The following is a 24,271-nucleotide window of genomic DNA, read 5'->3' on the forward strand; positions in this document are numbered from 1 at the left end:
TGCAGCTCCTATCACATGATCAGGAACCTCTACAAACGAAATTATTGCTGGCTGCCGCCGCATATAAGATAATCAACAGAAGAAAGTTATCTGCGTGTGCCCCCCTCGATATTACGCCTCCCCCACGTGGCAGAGGCCGATCTTTCCAAAACAACAGTCAGAGTACACTGGCTGAGCACCAGATTCCACACCGTCCTTCACCATCCCATACCACAGCTTCAAGTGACGTCCTTCACCCGGTAACAACACGGGATCAGCAAGTTTATCCTCTCTGATGGTATCACTCCGTTTACGGTAATACAGCCAGGAATTGCCACTCACCCTGTGCAATGCGCCCAAACATGCACAGCGGGCCGCTGTAGGCGCACTGGTCCGCACTGTGATGTCAAGTCGCCTAACAGATCACAGGCTAGTACTTCCGAATTATTCTCTCGCACGTTTGTATATCCAGGATATAGCTTCTCAGAAATGGTTTTTAGTGGACACTGGTGCCAATGTGAGCGTCATTCCACGTTCAATGGTCACTTCTACAATCACACATTTGCCTCACCAAATCAGAGCAGCCAACAATTCCTCATTAAAGGTTTATGGTGTAACGCAACTTTGCATTTATTTTTGTGGCGGCGTTCGTAGCGACAACAATTCGCTGTAGAAACAGCTTACGAAGTCACTGCCACACTTTTAATAGCGGGCCGACCGGTCCGCTGAAACAGTGAACAGAAAGATGAAAACCCAAACACTCTGATTAAATAAAAGTCGGTACTTATCTTTATTAATGAAGATACAGAAAGACAGTAGTGAACTCCGTGTCTACAGAAATCTGTCTAGTTCGAGTCGGAGCGGCTAGGCCAGCGTCGGCTGACGACAAACAACAACTCTGCTGCGATGAACACACAACTGACTAGCAAGTACACAATTCGGTGGCGAGTATACTACTGAGCAGCGAATACAGAACTGTCCTAACGCTCGCGACTCCAGCGCTTAAGAACCCAGAAGCCAGCGGTGGCACGCGCAGACTTTGATGCTGCCAACCTTTTTGGCAGCGGGCTCGGGTGGCATTACTGGCTACGATATAACACTCCTCCCCCCCCAAATCGCCGCACCGTCGTTGAATAATGACGTGGCGAGCGTCGACGGGGGGGGGATGAGTCTGGCCACAGGCGCAGCGGACGAGACCGGGGCGGAGACTGTTGTCGGTGGCAGTCCCCGGTCCGCACCCCAGCATTGGCTGCGCGGGGCCTCGGGAAACACCGACTGAAAACCGAGGTCAGGGTGCACGCCTGTGACCACGGGCGCAGCTTCTGGTACTGGACGCGATGAGGCGTCGGGACCCACGAAGAGAGGCAGCGTCTCCTGACGCTGCGTCGACGGCTGCTGAGTGGGCGCCGGACAAGGCACTGCGGTGTCAGACTCCTTGGGGGTGCCCAAGGAAAGCGGCTGCAGGACAGGCGGCACAGCCACCGCTTGGGAAGGCGGCCCGGCTGAGGGGTCGACGTCCATCAGCTCCAAAGGCGGTGGCGACTGAAGAGGGACTGCAGGCGCCGGAGCGACCACCTGGGGCGCTCCCGGATGAAGATGCGCGGGAGGCATCAACAGGACGGGCTGTCGGCGTGGTAGCGGCGACGGCTGCTGCTGCTGCCCTGGGGGCGGCAGCGAAGTCGGAAGGCGCGGCTGGAACCCGCCGCGGACCAAATCTGTGGACAAAGAACGAGCGGCAGAATCCGGGCGGCCAGCGCGGCGCAACTGGTTCTGATGCCTCCTGTGCACCCCAATAGCACCTTGAACAGTATAAAAACCGCGACCCTGGACACTTATCACGGTACCACGTTCCCAACGACGGCGACCGTGATAAACTCTGCAAAAAACGGCGTCGTTGCGCTGAAAACGCGTGCGATGCTCAGAAGCGGCGGGTCGATCTGGGGGGTGCAACAACCGTAGTAGGGTGCGATGACGACGGCCGTGGAGAAGCTCCGCAGGCGAAGGGCCGTCGCGTGGCGTGGTCCGGTACGACGACAGGAACGTGATGAGGGCCTGCTGACGAGAGTGCGTAGCACAAAGGCGGTCCATATGATCCTTGAATGTGCGTACAAAACGTTCCGCTGCACCATTCGATTGAGGGTGGAACGGCGGAGTAAGAACATGGCGAATGTCATTGGCAGAACAAAAACTTTCAAATTCAGCAGAGGTAAATTGTGGACCATTGTCAGACACTAAAACTTCTGGAAGACCCTCAATACAAAAAATTGAAGTCAACGCCCTTATAGTTTGTGCAGACGTTGTAGACTGCATGGGCACAACAAACGGAAAATTACTAAATGCATCTATCACGATGAGCCAACGAGAATGCCAATATGGACCAGCGAAATCAATATGTACTCGCTGCCAGGGACCGGCAGGGCGTGCCCACTCAAAATAGCGTTGAGGCGGAGCAGCTTGGTGTTCGGCACACGTCGAACAATCTGTAGACATCTGCGTAATCTGCTTATCAATGCCGATCCATGTACAATGACGGCGGGCAAGCTGCTTGGTGCGGACCACTCCCCAATGACCTTGATGCAACAAGTCGAGGACCTTGGATTGGAGCACTTGGGGAACCACTACACGAAGCTGGTCATTCTCGGTGCGTAACAGCAAAACTCCGTGCGAAACAGACAACAGATGACGTTGCGGATAATAGCGACGAACCACAGGATCCGATATGTCCTTTGCCTTGGACGGCCAACCACGTTGAACAAAACGTAATAGTAAACTCAGATGAGGATCCGTAGCTGTCTCACGTGCCACCTGACGATAATCAATCGGAAAATCCCGGAGGGATTGATGCTCATCGGCGTCAATCTGATGGCAAGAGTCGTCAGAGGAATCGAAGACATCATCCGCAGCAATCGGCAATCTAGAAAGCGCGTCAGCGTTTGCATGCTGAGCTGTAGGGCGATACAGTATCTCATACTGGTATTGTGATAACAAAAGAGCCCAACGTTGTAGTCTCTAAGCCATCCGCTGAGGAACTGGTGTAGACGGATGAAACAGTGATGTCAGGGGCTTGTGATCTGTTACTAAATAGAATGGTCTACCGTAGAGGTAGTGATGAAATTTTGTGACACCGAACACAATAGCCAACGCTTCCTTGTCCAATTGGCTATAATTACACTGAGCTTTGTTTAGCAACTTAGATGCGAACGCAATAGGACGTTCGGTGTTACCGACTCGGTGAGACAACACAGCACCGAGGCCGAAAGAAGAGGGATCACAAGCTAACACCAGAGGCTTGTTAGGGTCGTAATGGACCAGACAACGATCATTCAATAAAGCCTCTTTAAGCTGCTGAAAGGCTGATTGGCAATCAGCTGACCACACAAACGGAACATTCTTACGGCGGAGACGATGCAACGGTGCAGCAATCTGTGATGCATTAGGTATAAACCTAATATAAAATGTCAATTTGCCAAGAACTGCTTGCAATTCATGCAGATTGCGAGGGGCGGGCAAATCACGAATAGCTGCTAAATGTGACTGGGAGGGATGAATGCCTTGAGCATTAATAACATGTCCCAGATACTCCATCTCCGTAAGGAAAAATGAACATTTATCGATGTGGCAACGTAGGCCTGCCTGAGACAACACTGTAAACAAACACTCCAAATTACGGAAATGTTCAGCAGGCGTCCGACTGGACACAACAATATCGTCTAAATAGTTGCAACACGATGGCACATTAGCCAGAAGTTGTGACAAAAAACGCTGAAAAACAGCTGGAGCTGACGCACAACCAAAAGGCAAACGCAGAAAACGGAACAACCCCAACGACGTGTTTATGACAAAATACTGTTGTGATTGCTCGTCGAGGGGCAATTGCAAATATGCTTCACGGAGATGAATTTTGGAAAAGAAACGAGCTTCCCCTAACTTATCCATCAGCTCGTCCGGTCTAGGCAAAGGAAAAGAATCAATAACAGTCTGAGGATTAACTGTCGACTTAAAATCAGCACACAAACGTAACTTGCCAGACGGTTTCTTTATAATAACTAAGGGAGAAGCCCACTGGCTCGCTGAAACGGGTTGAATAACATCGTTGTTTTGCCAACGACGAAGTTCATCTGCTGCAGGTGCCCGGAGGGCGTGAGGCACTGGACGAGCACGAAAAAATCGAGGCTGAGCATTATCTTTTAACGTAATATGAGCGGCAAAGTTCGCAGCACAACCTAGTTCGTCTTTAAATATGTCACTGTATTGTTTACACAAATCGGTTATGCTGTCTTGAGGAACAACAACAGAATTAATTAGCAACACATTGTCTTGGATAGACAGGCCAAACAAGTCAAAACAGTCTAATCCGAAAATGTTTACACTGTCTGTAGCGCGGAGCACTGTGAATGAAACTGTTTTTGTATTGTCACGGAATGTGGCTGGCACGCTACATACACCTAACACAGGAATTTGTTCTCCACTATAAGTAGCCAAAGAATGTTTTGCCGCTGAAAGTTTAGGGCGGCCGATAGCCGCACACGTAGCACTATTTATGAGAATCACAGACGCACCAGTGTCTAATTGAAAATTGAAGGTCTTATCCTGGATGCGCAGCTTCACAAATAGTTTATTACACTGTCTCTGGATCGGTGCAGTGGAGGCGGAAGACACAAATTCAGCGCGTTTAGCGCGTGTTCGCTGCTTACGACAACTCGTGGGTTGGGCGGGTGGAACAACAACTCCCGCTTCACTTGCAGTCTGTACATTACGTTTTACAGCGTTTGAATTACGCTTGGGTCGCATAGCAGAGGGCTGGGTGGGTGGCTTATTGCGAACAAGTTTATTACCCACACGAACCGTGGAAGAGTCTTTAAACGTGACCTTCTGGGCGGGCTGGCTTTGAAGAACATGAATATCCATGGGCTGGGCAGCACTAGAATTGTTCTTGCGTTTACGCAAACAAACAGTCTGGATGTGTCCTTTCCTTTGACAAAAGTGGCAAACCGCGGTTCTTAACGGGCAACGTTCACGAGGATGAGCAAGAACACACTTAGGGCAAGACTTAACTCTATCATTTTGCACACGCGGCTGACGAATGTGTTTAACATGACGCGGCCGGCTAGCGTTTACAGTCTGACTCTGCCGGTGGGGCCGCGGGCGTGACATAACTTGCTGAGCACAGGCAATTTGAGAAATACATGGCTGATCTAACTCACACTCAGCATAGTCAAAAGTATCTTGGGCTTCAATGATGTTCATCACAGTCTCTAATGACGGGTCAGGCAACTTTAAGATAGCAGCACGAATACGAGAATCTGCGATGTTTTGAGTAATAGCGTCTCGTAACATGACATCACTGTAGGAAGCTCCACACACACAATTAAATCGGCACTGACGGGTGAGGCCCCGTAAATCTGTTAACCACTGCTTATGAGATTGATGTGGCAGTTTCTTTAATCTGAAGAACTTGAATCTGGTTGCTGCCACATGAACTCGCGACTCGAAATACTCAGCAAGCTTGTTAACAACAACGTCATAGTCTAAAGCTTCTGGCTTGGATTCCGGGAACAACTTACAAAGTAATCGATAGACTTCCACGCCTGCAGTGGAAATTAAATATAGCTGCCGCTCAGTACCCGTGATTTTGTAGACTGTCATGTGCGCCTGCAACTGCGCGAAATATTCTCGCCATTCTTCTCTTGATGCATCAAAAGCACGGAAAGGTGGTGCTGCCTGTGCTTGTTCCTTTTGTGTTGGAGGATTAGCCGCTTGTTTGGCGATTGCTTCCACCAGACTTTGTATTTGCTGACTCTGTAACAAGATCAACTGTTGTAATTCGGCAGACATAGCGAACACAAATTAAACCAGCCCCCAAAATTTTATCGCTATAATTAGTATAACCAGAAACAAGTTGAACCAGCCCTGCACACGAGTTCGGAAGTCCTCGTCGCCAGTTTTGTGGCGGCGTTCGTAGCGACAACAATTCGCTGTAGAAACGGCTTACGAAGTCACCGCCACACTTTTAATAGCGGGCCGACCGGTCCGCTGAAACAGTGAACAGAAAGATGAAAACCCAAACACTCTGATTAAATAAAAGTCGGTACTTATCTTTATTAACGAAGATACAGAAAGACAGTAGTGAACTCCGTGTCTACAGAAATCTGTCTAGTTCGAGTCGGAGCGGCTAGGTCAGCGTCGGCTGACGACAAACAACAACTCTGCTGCGATGAACACACAACTGACTAGCAAGTACACAATTCGGTGGCGAGTATACTACTGAGCGGCGAATACAGAACTGTCCTAGCGCTCGCGACTCCAGCGCTTAAGAACCCAGAAGCCAGCGGTGGCGCGCGCAGACTTGCGGTGATTTCCTGTCTCGCTGGCGCTGCTTATGCGGACGGCGTCCGGACTTTGATGCTGCCAACCTTTTTGGCAGCGGGCTCGGGTGGCATTACTGGCTAGGATATAACATTTACTTCGATGATACACATAATTATGGATGGACATTTTCGGTAGTAGAGCCAGTATTAGGATTGGACTTCTTATTAACTGCTCATAACTTCTCTTTGGACTTAATTACACCTGCCCTCTGCTCAGTGGATTTTAAACAAAAATTTTCGGCGAGATTTTCCCCATCCACGCCGACAGAATGCAACTCGAATACGTCCTGTCAACAAGACAAAGAGACAGTTTCTATTCTATTGGAGGAGGTCAAAGCTGCCATAGTGAACTTAGTTACGCAACGCCTTGAAATTGACCAACTGTCCTAAGACAATGCAAAGCTACTTCAACATTGTGATGTCCTAACTGATGAATTGCACAGATTTAGAGAGGAGATCAAGATTAAAATAATAACATGCATGAAACTACATGGGACCTGCATACCGCACCGCTGTTTATACGCAGCCACAGCAGCGCCTACCATGACCCGGACAGCAAAGGCAGCAACCCGCCCAGCAACCCCCCACCCTGCGCTTCACCGTCCGCCTTTCATCAAAACACAGAGGCGACAGCTGTTACAGGGGACGCCGTGCATGCGCGCACAACAATTCCTCCGTGCAGAAACACCACAGTCAATGGAACCCCACTGGCTGTCGCACAGCGCAGCTCTGTGGACAACAATGCAGCTTTCACTGAACTACCGTTCAATGATAACGTATTTCAGGTTAGTTCCCTTTCATACTTACCGCGCACCGACGATAACGTCGCTCCCCCCTGCGTCCCTCCACGTATTTCGGCCACACCCATTCACAAAATCAAGGCTATTACTACGGGCATCTGTCACAGGCTTAACACAACTGAGGGACTGCCTGTCCGTTCTCGCCCCCGACGCCTCAATGCAAAAACACTTACCGCTGCCAAAGATGTATTAACGAACTTTTACCCTTGGGTATAGTCCACCCCTTGGACAGTGCGTGGTCTTCCCCAATACATGTTGTTCCCAAAAAGGTCAATTCCTTTCGACTCTGTGGAGATTATAGGCGTTTGAATGCCAGAACAATACTTGATAACTACCCTGTCCCACACCTCCACGATTTTTCACAATCCATGTTCGGTGCCAATTTTTTCTCTGTGTTAGACTGCAAAAAGGCATACCATCAGATTCCGATGCACCCAGAAGATATCCCCAAAACCGCTATCATCACCCTATTTGGACTATATGAATATTTATTTATGCCTTATGGATTGAAGAATGCCGCCCAGACCTGGCAAAGATTCATTGACACCATTCTACGTGGCCTTAATTTTTGCTATGCCTACCTAGACGACATTATTATTTTCTCCACAACTTCCGAGGAACACAAACAACACCTCCAACAGGTTTTTGATAGATTGGCACGACACGGAGTTGAGATTAATCATGACAAATCCCAACTGGAGAAGCCGGAGGTTATTTTCCTGGGACATTTGGTCAACAATGAGGGCATTCGTCCCACCTCAGATAGAGTACAACAAATACTTGACCTTCCCCTCCCTCAAACCTATAAAGAACCTCTTCAAGCCCCTCTCACTGAGGCCTTAAAGGGAAAGAATACCACAGGTGACAGACACACAGAATGGGATCAGACCATGCAGCGAGCCTTCAACTCACTTAAGTACGCCTTGGTGAACGCTATTACCCTGTGTCACCCTCACCCTGACGCCTCCCTGACAATAACCACAGACGCTAGCGATAATGCCATTGGTGCAGTTTTGCAACAGACCCTACCAACAGGTACTACACCCCTGCGTTTCTTTTCAAAAAAGCTCACCGAAACGCAAAGAAAGTGGTCCGCATTTGATCGTGAACTTTATGCCATTTATGAGGCCGTAAAGTACTTTCGTACAGATATTGAAGCCCGACTTGACAGTTTACACAGATCACAAGCCCCTTGTCGAGGCTCTCCGAAAACCAGCATTAGATGTACTACCCAGATGGTTTCGCCATATGGATTTGGTATTACAATACGTTTCAGACTTTCAATATATCAGGGGTAATGACAATGTTGCAGCAGACTACCTGTCATGCCTGTCCTCCCTGAAGACAGCTATTGATCCTCACCGCTTACACGAGCTCCAGCTATCTGACCCAGAGATACAGCACCTTCTCTCTGACTCTGATACTTCCTTACAAATTGCTCTGCTTCCCTTCCCTAATGATGATTGCTCTTTGTATTGTGACATTAAAACAGGTCATCCTCATCCTATAGTCCCTAAAGCTTTTAGGAAAAACGTTTTCGACACAATCCACAATCTCACTCACCCGAGCATTCGCGCAACTACATGCCTCATTACAGAGAGATACGTTTGGCCTAATGTAAAAAGAGATTGTAATCGGTGGGCGAGAGCATCCATACCTTACCAGAGAGCCAAAATACACAAACATACTAAGCCCCCACTAGGCAAATTTACTGTGCCCTCAGGTAGATTCCGTCATGTCCATTTGGACATCGTCATTCCGTTAGCGATATCAAACAACTTCCATTACTTACTGACCATGATAGATCGTACCACGTGTTGGGCCGAGGCTATCCTCATCGCAGACATTACGGCCGACACTGTAGCTAATGCTTTTGTCCACCATTGGCCTTCTCGTTTTGGTTGCCCTACTTCACTTACTACAGACCAGGGGAGACAGTTTGAATCTAATCTGTTTAATCACCTCTGTCAACTGTGTGGTATCAACAAATTCAGAACTACAGCCTGTCACCCACAATCTAACGGCCTAACAGAACGATGGCACCGTACCCTGAAGGTCGCTCTCATGTGCCATTCTTCCTCTTGGACTGAGGCACTCCCCTGGGTCCTTTTAAGTTTGAGGACGGTTTTCAAAGAAGACCTTAAAGCGTCAGTTGCTGAGATGGTATATGGAGAAAACCTCGTACTTCCGGCGGATTTTCTTGATGATCCTCCTCTACTTCCCGAGGATCAACTTCCTGAGTCGGTACGACAGGTTCGACAGCATATCAACAAGTTACATTTTCCACAACCTCGATCGCATGCTACCCCTCCGGTTTTCATTCACCCACACCTCAGTTCTTATAACTATATGATGCTTAGAGAAGACGCCATGCGTCCACCCCTTGCTCCACCTACAGTGGCCCATACCAGGTCCCGTCACGCTCTGAAAATACTTATATGATCCTCTTTAAGAACAAACCATCTGTCGTGTCCATTGAGCGCTTGAAGCCAGCATGGATCCTTAACGACACCGACATATACTATAATGAATTTGTTTTGCATGAAACTTCAGAGGCCTGTCCTCTCCCTTCTCCACAAGCTAATCAAACACTCTCTGCAAGTCAAGGCCGCCCTCTTCTATACTTTACGCCTCCGAGTGCCAGCAGTAATGAACTAGTGTTTCAAGTGAACTTGAGTGACTATGATGTGGACTCTATAAAAATACAACTTGTGGACACTTTTCTTTTTTTATTTGAAATTCAAAACAATTCTGTGCCATCTGACCAGAAAGACATTAAGCTATTACAGTGCTTCAATGTGGCTCCTGGTACTTCACAAAATGACATTTCAGCCTATGTAGACTCCAATAATGTTTTATTTATAAGAGTAACCCCCCCTTCTCCTTCATCTTCCCCAAATCCTCCTACCCCTATTGCTATCACCCGTGCTGGCCGCATCATACGGCCACCTCTCACATCATGCCTTAAATGTTTACCTACCCTTTATCACTTACTCCTCATCACTCCTCCTATGCACTCCACGCTCCTCGGTGGGGGGGGGGGGGGGGGGGGCTCTGTGGCAGAACTGCCAGAAAATATTTTTTTGTACTTCGTTTTACTTACTTCGGTTGTTAATTAGTTGGTGTGAGACATTCGTCATGACTGTTACCGTGTTTGTCGAAAACTGTTTCTTTGTGTTTTGATTTATCTTGTGCCAGTAAAAATATTACATAGTGAAAGTAAATGGTGTTTTCTGTGATATAAGTATAACACTCGCCATAATCTAATACAATCTCTTCTATTGTGTGGTTAAATAAAATGAAATAATAAAATGTGTAATATTCTTCAAAATATAACCTATAAAAAGGTCGATGTATATATGAATAAGTATATTTATATACTATACAGATTGACTTTACATACCTGTAAGAGTACAATTGCTTACCTTCACTAACAAATCTTTACTTCATCAAAGCACAATATAAAATTGAAGCACTATGTGACAGAAATCTCAAGTCTGTCGAGCTGGTCATGTAAAACAGCAGGATATAACCTAATACAAATTCAGTCCAACAGGCCACATCACCATGTAGATAGCTTGCTAGGTAAGTTATTGGAACAATTTGAAAGGTGGTCAATTTATAAGACTCTCTCCTACATGGTTCCCTTCACAGTGAGCCCTACTGAATTATTGCCTTTAATCGTCTGTTTACTACCCTATGATTGAACAGTTTTCCTATATCAGATCTAAGAAGCATTAATTTTTAATTTTAAACTGATGTATTAGTTGTAGTTTGAACATACACAGTTCACATGTAAGTGTAAGACCAACTGTCAACACATCTTGTATTTGTAATAACCAATTACAAACATTTCACTGATAAATATATATCTTTTACACAGAACAAAACTGCGTGTAAATAGGGTACTTTTACCTCATTACCTTATAAACTGATTCTTAATTTCACTGAACTATTTGTAGTTCTATAAATGCTGAGTCACAAGTTACAGGAGTTTTTTATTGTTGTTGCAGAGTTTTTGAAAATGGTAGCATGTGGATACAGAATGTGATTCAAGAAAACAAAGGTTACTACATCTGTGAAGCTATCAATGGTGTAGGAAACAATTTGAGTAAGACAATTCACATTGTTGTGCATGGTTAGTATCCTGAGTTAGGTTAATAATGTACATTAATACTATATAAATTCAATTTTTCTGTGCTATTTAAAGATGACAATCCTCTATATTCTGTTTCAGTGCCAGCAAAAATCTCTAGAACATTTCAGAATGTAACGGTTAAAAAAGGTGAAACTGCCATTTTGGACTGTGTTGTAGAGGGAGATAAACCAATTAAAATAAACTGGCTGCTCGGCAATCATTCATCTGTCCTAAACTTTCACTCTAAAGTGGACATCACTGAAGAAACCATGGACTTCAAAATTCATTCAAAGATGACACTAAAAAATGCATTACGAAGTGATTCATCTTGTTTTGTGTGCAATGCTACTAACAAATATGGAAGTGATCTTTCAGAGTTCTACTTAATAGTGCAAGAAATACCAGATCCACCAGCCAAAGTTCATTTGACAGATTTTTATAGTCGCTCAGTCAATATTACTTGGAAAGCTTCATACAATGGAAACAGTCCAATAAGAACTTACATCATCCAGATCAAGAACTCTTCAGGTGAGGCAATTTTAGAAAATGATATCATATACAGATAAAGTACTATAATTAAAATACTAATATGCTAATGATTCCATCTCATAGCTTCTACAAAAATATATTTAAGTGATGCACATACCCCAAAATAATTAAAACACATGGCAGAACCTGGCAATGGAGAGTCTGGGTAATAGGTAAAAAGCGAATAATTTCAGGAGTGAAGGAGTGAAGGTGACAACTCACCAAATAGTAGAGGCGTTGAGTCACTGAAAGAGAAAACAACAAGACTGAAAAATTTGTGAGTGCACACACACACACACACACACACACTCACACACACACACACACACACCTGTATGCTTGCACTGCTGTACTAGACAATGAACAGGATGATAAATAAGAAGTTAAATAAGAAGTTTACGAACAGCACACAATAAATGAGAAACTTATTTTTTTCCTTAAAATATTCTCAGCAATGTTAATCCAGTTTTCCTTTACAACATATGAGAGACAATTATAGTGGAAGCTGAGAGAAAGTGTGGCTAACATCTGAGACCAAAGCAACTTGTGCCAGGAAGAGAGATATCCATGTACTGCACGGGACTTAATCAACAAGCATTAATCAACACTTAACAAGGTGTTAGCAATACTGCAAAATTCTTCATTCTGTCACCAAAAAAGCAAAATAATAGTTGCAAGGCAGATGATGATAGATCCATATCATTGACCACCAAAATTCCGTGAATAACTGCAAATAGCAGCAGAAAATGCAGTGGCAAAAATAGGACCATAAAAAGCACATCTGTGTTTAAATATACATCCATATTCTGCAAACAATTGTGAATGGCATGACAGATGATACTTTTCAATGGTCCATGTCTTGTGGTTTCTTTCTGCTCTACACTCATTTAGAACACAAGAAGAATGAGTACTCCAATGCTATTGTGCCCACTGTAATGTGTCTAATTTTGTATTTCCCCAGCATCCTACAACAAAACCAATCTACTACCTTCTTTACCTGCAACTGAGTGTATGGGATCATTCCATTTCATATTTTCACAAACTGACACATTGAGGTTTTTGCGTGAGTTGATTGACTCCAGTTATCTGACTTATTGATACTGCAATCATATGATACTATGATTTTACATTTTGTGAAATAGACAATTTGATATACTGGCAGAAAAAAAGTCAGAGCATGAAAAAATAATCAATGTAGAGTAATTTTGGGAGTACATTTGTCTTTGTAACATAATTAAGTAATTAACATTGACATGCTTACATGTGTGCATTTCATTGTACAGATGCCATATGTCAGTTTGTAGGGAGTTCCACGCTTGTTGCACTTGATTGGGCAATACAGAAACCGTTAATGCTGGTTCTGGATGATGCTGCTGTTGTCATCTTATGATGTCCCATAAGTGCTCAATTGGAGTCAGATCTGGTGATCAAGCAGGCCATGCAACATATGGACACTCTGTAGAGCATGTTTGGTTCAATAGCAGTACATAGGCTAGCATTAATCCATTGGAAAACACCTCCTGAAATGTTGTTCATAATGGCAGCACAACAGGTTGAATCACCACATTGACATACAATTTTGCAGTCAGGATACATGGGATAACCATGAGAGTGCTCCTGCTGTCATATGAAATTGTACTCCAGACCGTAACTCCAGGTATATATTTAGGAGGTCTAGAATGCAGAGAGGTTGGTTGCAGGCCCTCAGCTGGACTCCATCAAACCAACAGACAGTCATCACTGGCACCGACGCTGAAACAGCTTTCATCACAAAACACAATAGACCTTCATGCTGCCCTCCAATGACCTCTCACTTGACAGCACTGTAGTTACAAATGGCAGTGGTTTAGGTCCAGTGGAATGCACACTACAGGGCATCTGGCTCTGAGCGGCCTTTACGAGGTGCATTCATGTTCTAAGGCCACCGATTTTTTTTTCTAATTAACTACTCACCCGAAATCGATGAAACTGGTGTTACTTCTCAACGTAATCGCCCTGCAGACGTACACATTTTTCACAACACTGACGCCATGATTCCATGGCAGCGGTAAAGGCTTCTTTAGGAGTCTGTTTTGACCACTGGAAAATCGCTGAGGCAATAGCAGTACGGCTGGTGAATGTGCAGCCACGGAGAGTGCCTTTCACTGTTGGAAAAAGCCAAATGTCACTAGGAGCCAGGTCAGGTGAGTAGGGAGCATGAGGAATCACATCAAAATTGTTATCACAAAGAAACTGTTGCGTAATGTTAGCTCGATGTGCGGGTGCATTGTCTTGGTGAATCAGCACACGCGCAGCCCTTCCCGGATGTTTTTGTTGCAGTGCAGGAAGGAATTTGTTCTTCAAAACATTTTCGTAGGATGCACCTGTTACCGTAGTGCCCTTTGGAACGCAATGGGTAAGGATTACGCCCTCGCTGTCCCAGAACATGGACACCATCATTTTTTTTAGCACTGGCGGTTACCCGAAATTTTTTTGGTGGCGGTGAATCTGTGTGCTTCCATTGAGCTGACTGGCGCTTTGTTTCTAGATTGAAAAATTGCATCCACGTCTCATCCGTTGTCACAACCGACGAAAAGAAAGTCCCATTCATGCTGTCGTTGCGCGTCAACATTGCTTGGCAACTTGCCACACAGGCAGCCATGTGGTCATCCGTCAGCATTCGTGGCACCCACCTGGATGACACTTTTCGCATTTTCAGGTCGTCATGCAGGATTATGTGCACAGAACCCACAGAAATGCCAACTCTGGAGGCGATCTGTTCAACAGTCATTCGGCGATCCCCCAAAACAATTCTCTCCACTTTCTCAATCATGTCGTCAGACCGGCTTGTGCGAGCCCGAGGTTGTTTCAATTTGTTGTCACACGATGTTCTGCCTTCATTAAACTGTCGCACCCACGAACGCACTTTCGACACATCCATAGCTCCATCACCACATGTCTCCTTCAACTGTCGATGAATTTCAATTGGTTTCACACCACGCAGATTCAGAAAACGAATGATTGCATGCTGTTCAAGTAAGGAAAACGTCGCCATTTTAAGTATTTAAAACAGTTCTCATTCTCGCCGCTGGTGGTAAAATCCCATCTGCTGTACGGTGCTGCCATCTCTGGGACGTATTGACAATGAACGCGGCCTCATTTTAAAACAATGCGCATGTTTCTATCTCTTTCCAGTCCGGAGAAAAGAATCGGAGGCCTTAGAACTTGAATGCACCTCGTAAAGCAACCAATTTGTAGCAATTCGTTGCATCACTGTGGTGCCAACTGCTGCTCAAATTGTGGCTGCAGATGGAGTACGAAGCACCAGAGCCATACATTGAAGATGATAGTCTTCCTTTTCGGACGTGCCACTTGGCTAGCAGGAATCCAGTTTCTTGTGACCTTACATTCTTGTAATCACTGTTGCCAGCAATCAGGCACAGTGGCTACATTCCTGCCAAGTCTTTCTGCAATATCATAGAAGGAAGCCCTATTACATGATCTCATTCAAACTAAGTGACTCCTGATGATGATGTCTTCATTGCCTTAAAGGCATTCTTGACTAAGAGCAACTCACCACATCCAATCTTAGAGGTAACTACCATTCATAACTGTTACAGAGTGTATTAAAAGCAAACCTGGTTTGCATCCTCATAGTGGCACTACCAGAGCCACTCTTACATGGCTAGCATGAAATCTGAATAGATATCATCTTCATATGTAGAAATGCATCTACCAACTTTTATTTATACCACACGACTCCTTCTTGGTGTTGTGATTCTTTTCCATCAGAGTATTTTTGAATAATTAAAGGAAGTTGAATATTTTTTTGCCACTTTGTAAAATTATGGACATCTGACTGGATACTTGTACAGCTTTTTGTTGTTGTACTTCATCAAAAATAACTCCATCATCAGCAGAAAGTTTGAGGTTGCTGACAATATTGCCTGCCAGGTCATTACCATAGAACAAGAATAGGAAGGATCTCATCTCATCTCATTTCCCTGAGGCAAGCCTGTGGGTAGATTTCCTTGATGCCTCTCCTTCAAAGCTCGCATGCTGCATCCTTGCCACCAAGAGATACTGAATCCACACTCAAATTTTGTGATACCCCATATAATCGCACACTTATTAGTAATTTTTGGAGTCGTAGAGAGTCAAATATTTTTGGAGGTCAAGAAATACTGCATTCACCTGTCTGCCTTTATCCATGACTTTCAGGCTATCATGAGAAAAAAGTACAAGTTGGGTTTAGTGCAGTTGATGTTTTCAAAATCGATATTGTTTGGCATGAATTGGAGCATTCTGTTGTGTCACTAACACTAATATCTGTATTACTTATCTTTGCAGTTGTGCTTCAACTAAATTGGAGTAATACTCATGGATCTCCCTTTTTAAACAAAATATCTGAAAACAGAGTTCAGCATATCTGCATTTACTTTTCTACCCTTAATTTTGGTTTCTGCATCATCTATGTGTGTATACTAACTTTCATGCCACTGGAAGACTTTACAAGTAAACAGAATTTCTTTCATTTAGCATATCTCTATGCATAGACATATTCTTTCTTTTACAGCTATTTTGCAGTATTTTCTGTTTCTGTACGGTGACAGTATGCCTCAGAGGATCCCTCCTATCATGAACTGTTCTACTAATTACACATCTATCCAGTGCTTCGTCAATTATTTTCTAAACTTGAGTTACAGTTATCACCATATGAAGATGATGACACCTTGAGCAGCAGAGAGAGAGAGAGAGAGAGAGAGAGAGAGAGAGAGAGAGAGAGAGAGAGAGAGAGAGAGTGGGCACTAAGTTTTTGACCAAAGCCTTCTTCACAAAATAGAGGAAAACACACACACATTCACACAAGCAGGCACACTTCACGCACACATGACCACTATCTCTAGCAGCTTTAGTCTGACTGCAACTGTCGCATTTAACAAAAGCAGCAACTGGGAATGGAGCAGGGAAAGGGGAAGGATAGCAGAGTATGGGTGGTAAGATGGAAGATTTCTGTCTGGCTTTGTGTGCAAGGACTACTGTAGAAAGTGGCAGGACAAGGCTCAGGCAGCATTGGGAGGACAGGGGGGATGAGAAAGAAGAGGAGGAGACAGGGGAAAAGACTGGTGGGTATGCTGGCAGAGACCAAACATAATGAGGGTGAGAGGACATCAGTTGATAGGTGGTTATAGGATAGAGAGGGAGAAACTTTTGGTTAGAGGATGTGGGGTCTGTAGGTTATTGTAGGGTGAGGCAGGGATAATTTTGGGAGTGGAGAATGAGTTGTAATGATAATTCCCACCATATCCCTGTGGAAGACCCAGGTGCGAAACCTGCCCAATCCATCCATCCAGAACTTCCTATTCAAGTCGTGTCCTACCCCATCACAGGCTAGGCCACCTGTATAAGCTCTGCTGCAATTAGTTGAAGACATGAAGTCTGTAAATGAGTCAATTATCATATTGTGGTTCTTTATTTGCAAAGGTCTGTCTTGATCACACAAACTTTATAACTCACTATTACTGGTTTTGGCTACTGCCATCTTCCGATCTGTGGCACCATTGAGATTCCATTCCCGAGGTGTTATCAACTATTTAGTTCTTCATTAACAGTCACTGTTTTGTTAATTGCCTAACAATTATGATTATGATTGTGCTGGAAGGTTTCGATTTATAGATGTTATACTATTTTTAAGCTTTTTATCCTGGCTTTTACACAATTGTTTATTATTTACTTTACCAGGACAGGAGCTTCCCATTATTACACTTTATACCATTTACATGGACTTTAAATATGAATCTAATTCCAAATATTGTATGCCAGTTCATGTTTTATTGTCAGACACCCATTTTGCCATGTAAAGTAATTTTAAGTAATGATTATGGAAATTCCATTTCAAGTATTATATTTATAATAGTTGTTGCTCATGTACCCTAGCCATAGTGCCTCTGCTGGGCTCAGCTATTTGTATGAATACCAGACACATCCAGGTCATCACCAGCATTTACTATGTACCTACATGTATAGATTATGATGTTGATACCTATCTTCGAATATTTTATGGTATGTATGACTGGTATGCATGGCTGTCAGTTTTTATATTAGTACAACTACCAATCAGCTGCTTACCAGGATGAATGGTCACCACCAAACTGCAGCCAAAAACAAAGTGGACCACCCAGTTGTACAACATGCAGCTGAACATAACACTCCAGATTTTAATGGTTCTTCACAGCCCAGCCACCTGGATGCTCCCTCCCACCATTATCTTCTCTGAACTGTGCAGATGTGAGTTACCCTTACCACAACTTCTCTGTCCCCAAAACTGTCAAAGCCTCAACCTATGATAACCTACTGTCCCCACACCCTCCACCCAATGGTTTCCAATCCCTCTGTTCTGTAATCTCCCCCTAACTCACATCCCTTCACCCTCACTGTGCTCACTCTCTGTCAGTGCACCCACCAGTATTTTATCCTTCCCCCTTTCCTGCCCCACTCCCAATTGCTGCTTTCATTCAATGCAAAAGTTTTAGTGTGGCTAAAGCAGCCAGAGATAGCGTTTGTGTGTGTATGAAGTTTGCCTGCTTGTGTGGAAGTGTGTTTTCTAAAGAGGGCATACGGTGAAAGCTTAGTGTGCAACAGTCTTTTCATTATGCCTGTCTGCAGCTCAACATGTCATCCTTACAGTGAGTAGCAATCTATCCTTTTCATAACTGCCGACATTCCAACCTGGACCTTCCATCGTTTGAAATACTGTTATGCTACATGCTCATACCTGTAGCTAAATGTTTAGAGTTCTTCTTTGAGATATGACACTACTGTCTCTTTATCTGGTTCAGTTAATATATAAATCTTTCTACTTGTTTAGTCATCCTTCATGCTTCCATAGTCATTGTTGCTACAACTGTCTGATGGTCACTGATATGGTAATAATTGTTGCTACAACTGTCTCATGGTCACTGATATTATCCTCAAAGAGGTCAGGAGTATTCGCAGCCTTTACATCTGTTATAAGTAGTGTCCACTGAAAGCATTTAGTTTTGTTTCGCAGGATGTCTTATCACATTCACCACTTAGAAGGCTGTAAATATCCCAGTCAGCTGTTGAATTGTTAACGCCTCCTACAATGATGAAGTATCACTGGAAAACAAATGTACTAGCAAAGGGTGTGAGTCTGGTGGTCAGTACGCAGATCCAGTTATAAACTGAGGCACCAAAGAGACTGGTATAGGCATGCGTATTCAAGTACAGAGACATGTAAACAGACAGAATACAGAGTTGCGGTCAGCAATTCCTATATAAGACAACAAGTGTCTGTTGCAGTTGTTATATTAGTTATTGCTGCTGCAATAGCATGTTATCAAGATTTAAGTGAGTTTGAACATGGTGTTATAGTCAGTGCACGAATGATGGGACACAACATCTCCAAAGTAGAAATAAAATGGGGATTTTCCCGTATGACCATTACACAAATTTACTGTGAATATCAGGAATCTGGTAAAACATCAAACCTCCGACATCAGTGCGGCCAGAAAAAGGTCCTGCAAGTATGGGACCAACAGTGTCTCAGGAGAATTGTTCAACATGACAGAAGTGCAACACTTCTGCAAATTGCTGCAGATTTCAATGTTGGGTCATTGACAAGTGTCAGCGTGTGAACCATTCAATGAAACATTATTGATATGGGCTTTTGGGTCTGAAGTCCCACTCGTGTACCCTTGATGACTGCATTACACAAAGCTTTACATCTTATCTGGGTCCATCAACACTGAGATTGGACTGTTGCCCAGTCAGATAAGTCTCATTTCAAATTCTATCGAGCAGATAGATGTGTATGGGTATGGAGACAACCTCATGAATCCATGGGCCCTGATGGCAGCAGCCATTCAAGCTGGTGGAGGCTTTGTAATGGTGTGGGCCATGTGCAGTTGAAGTGATATGGGACCCCTGATATATCTAGATATGACTCTGACATGTGACACATACATAACCATAGTGTCTGATCACCTGCATCCATTCGTGTCCATTGTGCATTCTGACAGACTTTGGCAATTTCAGCAGGACAATGCGACAACCCATATGCCCAGAATTGCCACAGTGTGACTCCAGGAACATTCTTCCAGGTTTAAACACTTCCGCTGGGCATCAAACTCCCCAGACATGAACATTATTGAGCATATCTGGGATGCCTAGCAACATGCTGTTCAGAAGAGATCTCCACCCCCTCATACTCTTAGGGATTTATGGACAGTCTTGCAGGGTTCATGGTGTCAATTCCCTCCTGCGCTACTTCAGACATTAGTTGAGTCTGTGCTACATTGTGTTGCGGCATTTCTGCGTGCTCGCAGGGGCCATACATGATATTAGGCAGGTGTATCAGGTTTTTTGGCTCTTCAGTGTAAGTTAATGTCTGACTTTGATACTAAGTCTTACTCAAACAATCTCACATGCAGCTTCAAATTCCATCTTGATTTAACTGAGTTTCTTACCGATTGTGATGAATAAACCACTTCTGTTTCTCATTATACTATGATTTTGGTGTATGGTTATATTTACTCTAAAAACCTAACTGCTGTCAATTTTGGGTTTTGACCAGATTTCTGCATCTAGAGTTAAAAGATGGAGTCAAATGAAAATCAGACAGATGGAAAAAAGTAAGCAAACTATTTATTATCATAAAAGTAAGGGCCATAACTATTAATACATTTAACCCTCTATGAGACAAGACAACACCTTCATCGAAAATGTCTGCATTTGCTTACATAACCATGATTGTACACAGGCATGCACTCCCAGTTTAGCTACAAAGCACCTGCACACAATCCATACAGTCCTCATCTCTTCCAACACGATTTCCATTCGTTTGGAGCCCTGAAGAAAGACATTCATGGCCATTGTTTGCTTCTGATGAAGAGGTGTATGCCTCGGTACAATCCTGATTCCATATACAACTGAAAACATTTTTTCATGAAGGCATTGTCTTGTCTCACAGTGGGATAAATTTATTAACAGTTATAGTGATTTCCTTTGAAATAATAAACAGTTTACTTATTTTTTTCTTTTGGCTCACTTTTATTTGAGTGCACCTTGTAAGAGCTCCCCTGCTTTTTTGATGTGCATCATACTCTGGGACTTTTGTGGATACTTCAGCAGTTGATCACCATTATTTTAATAATTTATCTGCTAAACTTTTGTGCACAACACACAAACAATTAGCCTCTTTACTCATAGCCTTTCATGCAAACTGCACACCTGCCCAGGGAACCCTACTGTTGTTCTTAACCCTATGTCACAAGTCTAGAAAGCATTATCAGCTTCCTGTGAGCAAGGCTGGTCTTTTCAACTTCCACTGTCAGTCACTGGAATGATCCAAGTAAGACGTAAAAATCTATACAACAGGTAAGGGCTGCCAGTACAACATCTTTGACATGTCGAATGTGGCCCCAGGGTTACACACAGTGTGTGCAGGGTAATCAGTCTTACCCCTTGCTGTCATTTCCCTAAAGTGTACCCTTATTCTTTGAGCACTGAACTGAACTGCTGAATATTACTATATTTTACAGACTATAAAACACACTTTTTTCTTCAAGAAATTGTCTCCAAAATTCAGGTGCATCTTATATTCAAAATTAGTATAAAAATATCCAGCATTTGATTTAAAATTCCTGCCAGTCTTAAAAATGGCCATCTATACAATGCTGCAGGAGAGCCAACATTGGATTCAACTGGCAGCAGCAGTACACCAATGTGACACACGAGTTGCGGGGATTTGCAAGTTTGCTAACACTGTCTCCCTCCTGCTCCACCATCACAAAAAAAGAATACTGTCTAGACTATGATATGTCACTGCAGTCTGAGGTGCCAGTGAACTCGAACTGAAAGTGTTTTATGTTATCAGTAACAGTACAATACTTTAGCTAGTAGCTAATTTCATGATGGAAAAAAATAAAAAGCATTCATATGATGCAAGTTATAAATGGAAAGTAATAGCATATGCAGAACAACATGGAAACAGAACAACTGAGTGGCATTTTTGGCCCTCCAACTACAGAAAAAACCATTCATGATTGGCAGACTAGTAAAGAAGAAATGAAAAAAATGAGGAAGACCAAATGTTCAAATAGGAAACTGATTGAAAATTGACCAAAACTAGAAGATGACATATTGAAATGCATTCAAGGACACCTCAAAATGATATGGATGAGACTCCTCTGACATATGATGTGCTGAATAACAGAACTGTCGCCATGAAAGGTGCTAAAACTGTAACTATAAAAACAAGTGTACCTGAAAAAATTCACAACACTGTTGTCCGGTCATGTTGTACTGGCAGCACTAAATTTAATGCAAAGGTCATTTCCAAGTGCAAAACAATGTCAAAACCTTCTGAAATACTGCTAGATGTTGTTCACATACATGGCAAGGATTGGATGGATGATGCTAATATGAAGTGGGTTAATAGAGTGTGGGAGAGAAGGGAAGGTGCTTTACTGAAGAAGAGTTCTCTTCCTGTGCTAGATTAGTTTAGCAGTCATTTAAAAATTCTGTGAAAGAGAAATTGAGACAGGGAAATACAGAGCTTGCTGTTATTCTGTCAGGACTTACTTCACAATTGCAGACTCTTCATGTCTCGATAAATAAACCATTTAAAATGTATATGAGAGGGGACTGGAACAAATGGATGAAACCCAACATCAATTCATGCCAAAAGGAGCTTCAAAATGACAAACAATCAAACAAGTTTGTCACTGGATGAAGCAGGCATGGTCTAGAGTGAGAGAAGACATTACTGTTTAAATTTTTCAAGAAGTGTGGCATAAATAACACTTTTTACGGCACTGAAGAACATATATATGAAGAGGACAATGATGATGAAGGGGAATAAGAAGAAAAAGAAGAAGAAAGTTCAGATAACAATTTTCAGGGATAAATAAAGGTCAGTTCAGTTTTATAAACTGAGATTTTTTTTAGTCTGGCTTTACAATCAAATAATAAAAATGTTATTTTAAAAAAACTGCTTAAAAATTAAGGTGGGTCCTGCAGTCCAGTGTCCTATTGTGAAATATGGTAACAAATCCCTAATCTTTTCCATATGTTCCCCCCTCACATGAGACACAGCAGGCTTCCCTGTAATCAAAATGTGTGATCCTGGATCAGTTTAGGTTACAAACAGCTCCTCAAACTTATTGCTAAGAAGAATGAATGCAGTATCATGAGTATCCTGTACAGTAACCCAAGTGTACTAGTGAATCGCATTTTGCAGTCTAGTTGCTGAAAATAGATAGCTCCCGTACTTCCTGGAGATGGGATAATACCCACAAGAGAAGACAGTACTTGAGATATCTTTGGTATCTCTAGTATGTCACTTTCAGTAGTATTACCAGTATGGCCATTCACTGCAGCTTCTAATCACTTGATAGCAGTCAGAGTGATTTCCAGGTGCATATGAATAGTAATTAAATCATCCTGAACCTGTAAACAGCATTGACAGCGTGGAAGAATTATAACTGGTGCAATGTATTTTTGAACTGCAGACAGCTATAGACTTACTTGATTTTTTAATTTCAAAATCTGTAAAGCTATAAGGATTGCAAGTTCACTTTCAAGGATGACGTGTACAGAAGTGACCCAAAAATTGAAATTCAAATGCACTGCAGTTTTATTTGCAAAATGAAATTTGTTTCATAAAATTCCAGTTATTATTTTCTGAGATACTGACATATTCCCCGTATGTTGCCTGTCAAGTTCCACATATACTTTCATGTCAGTATAAGTTTCTACGCATGTCTGAAAGAACAGGCACCACTTTGATCCAGCAGCCATTATGATTTAAGACACAAAGTAATGCCAGATTGAAATCAATGAGTGCGCCAGAGTGGGATTTGAACCCACGTCTCCTGCTTACTAGGCAGATGATCTGACTACTGAGCCATCCAGATACAGTGGTCATTGCAACGGTACAGCCTCCCATCAGATCCAAATTCTCAACTTATCCACACACTACTAATGTGGTGTCCCTTGCCCATTATCATTATTACTCATGGCATTTTGCTAATTCCTGTAAGAGTTCAAGGCTGGTGTGCATCTGCATTCAAGCAATCTTTGGCTGTCTTACCTTAATTACACTACTGGCCATTAAAATTGCTACACCATGAAGATGACGTGCTACATACGCAAAATTTAACCGACAGGAAGAAGATGCTGTGATATGCAAAGGATCAGCTTTTCAGAGCATTCACACAAGGTTGGCACCGGTGGCAACACCTACAATGTACTGACATGAGGAAAGTTTCCAACCGATTTCTCATACACAAACAGCAGTTGACCAGCATTGCCAAGTGAAACATTGTTGTGATGCCTCGTGTAAGGAGGAAAAATGCATACCATCATGTTTCCAACCTTGATAAAGGTCAGATTGAAGCCTACTACGATTGCAGTTTATTATATAGCGACACTGCTGCTTGTGTTGGTCCGGATCC

General features: G+C 43.3%; 1 protein-coding gene across 1 annotated transcript in view; it reads left to right on the forward strand.

The window, feature by feature from the left end:
• The first annotated feature begins 1,316 nt into the window (after positions 1 to 1,316).
• The window catches only part of LOC126456372 (Down syndrome cell adhesion molecule-like protein Dscam2), a 155,194-nt gene continuing 132,239 nt past the window's right edge, over positions 1,317 to 24,271 (forward strand). Inside the window, exons 1-3 of the mRNA XM_050092126.1 lie at positions 1,317 to 1,657; positions 11,161 to 11,285; positions 11,385 to 11,813. Of these exons, the coding sequence (XP_049948083.1) occupies positions 1,317 to 1,657; positions 11,161 to 11,285; positions 11,385 to 11,813 (895 nt within the window). The remainder of the gene's footprint in view (positions 1,658 to 11,160; positions 11,286 to 11,384; positions 11,814 to 24,271) is intronic.

The sequence above is a fragment of the Schistocerca serialis genome, chromosome 2 (genome assembly GCF_023864345.2).
Source record: "Schistocerca serialis cubense isolate TAMUIC-IGC-003099 chromosome 2, iqSchSeri2.2, whole genome shotgun sequence".
NCBI classification, from domain to species: Eukaryota; Metazoa; Arthropoda; class Insecta; order Orthoptera; family Acrididae; genus Schistocerca; species Schistocerca serialis.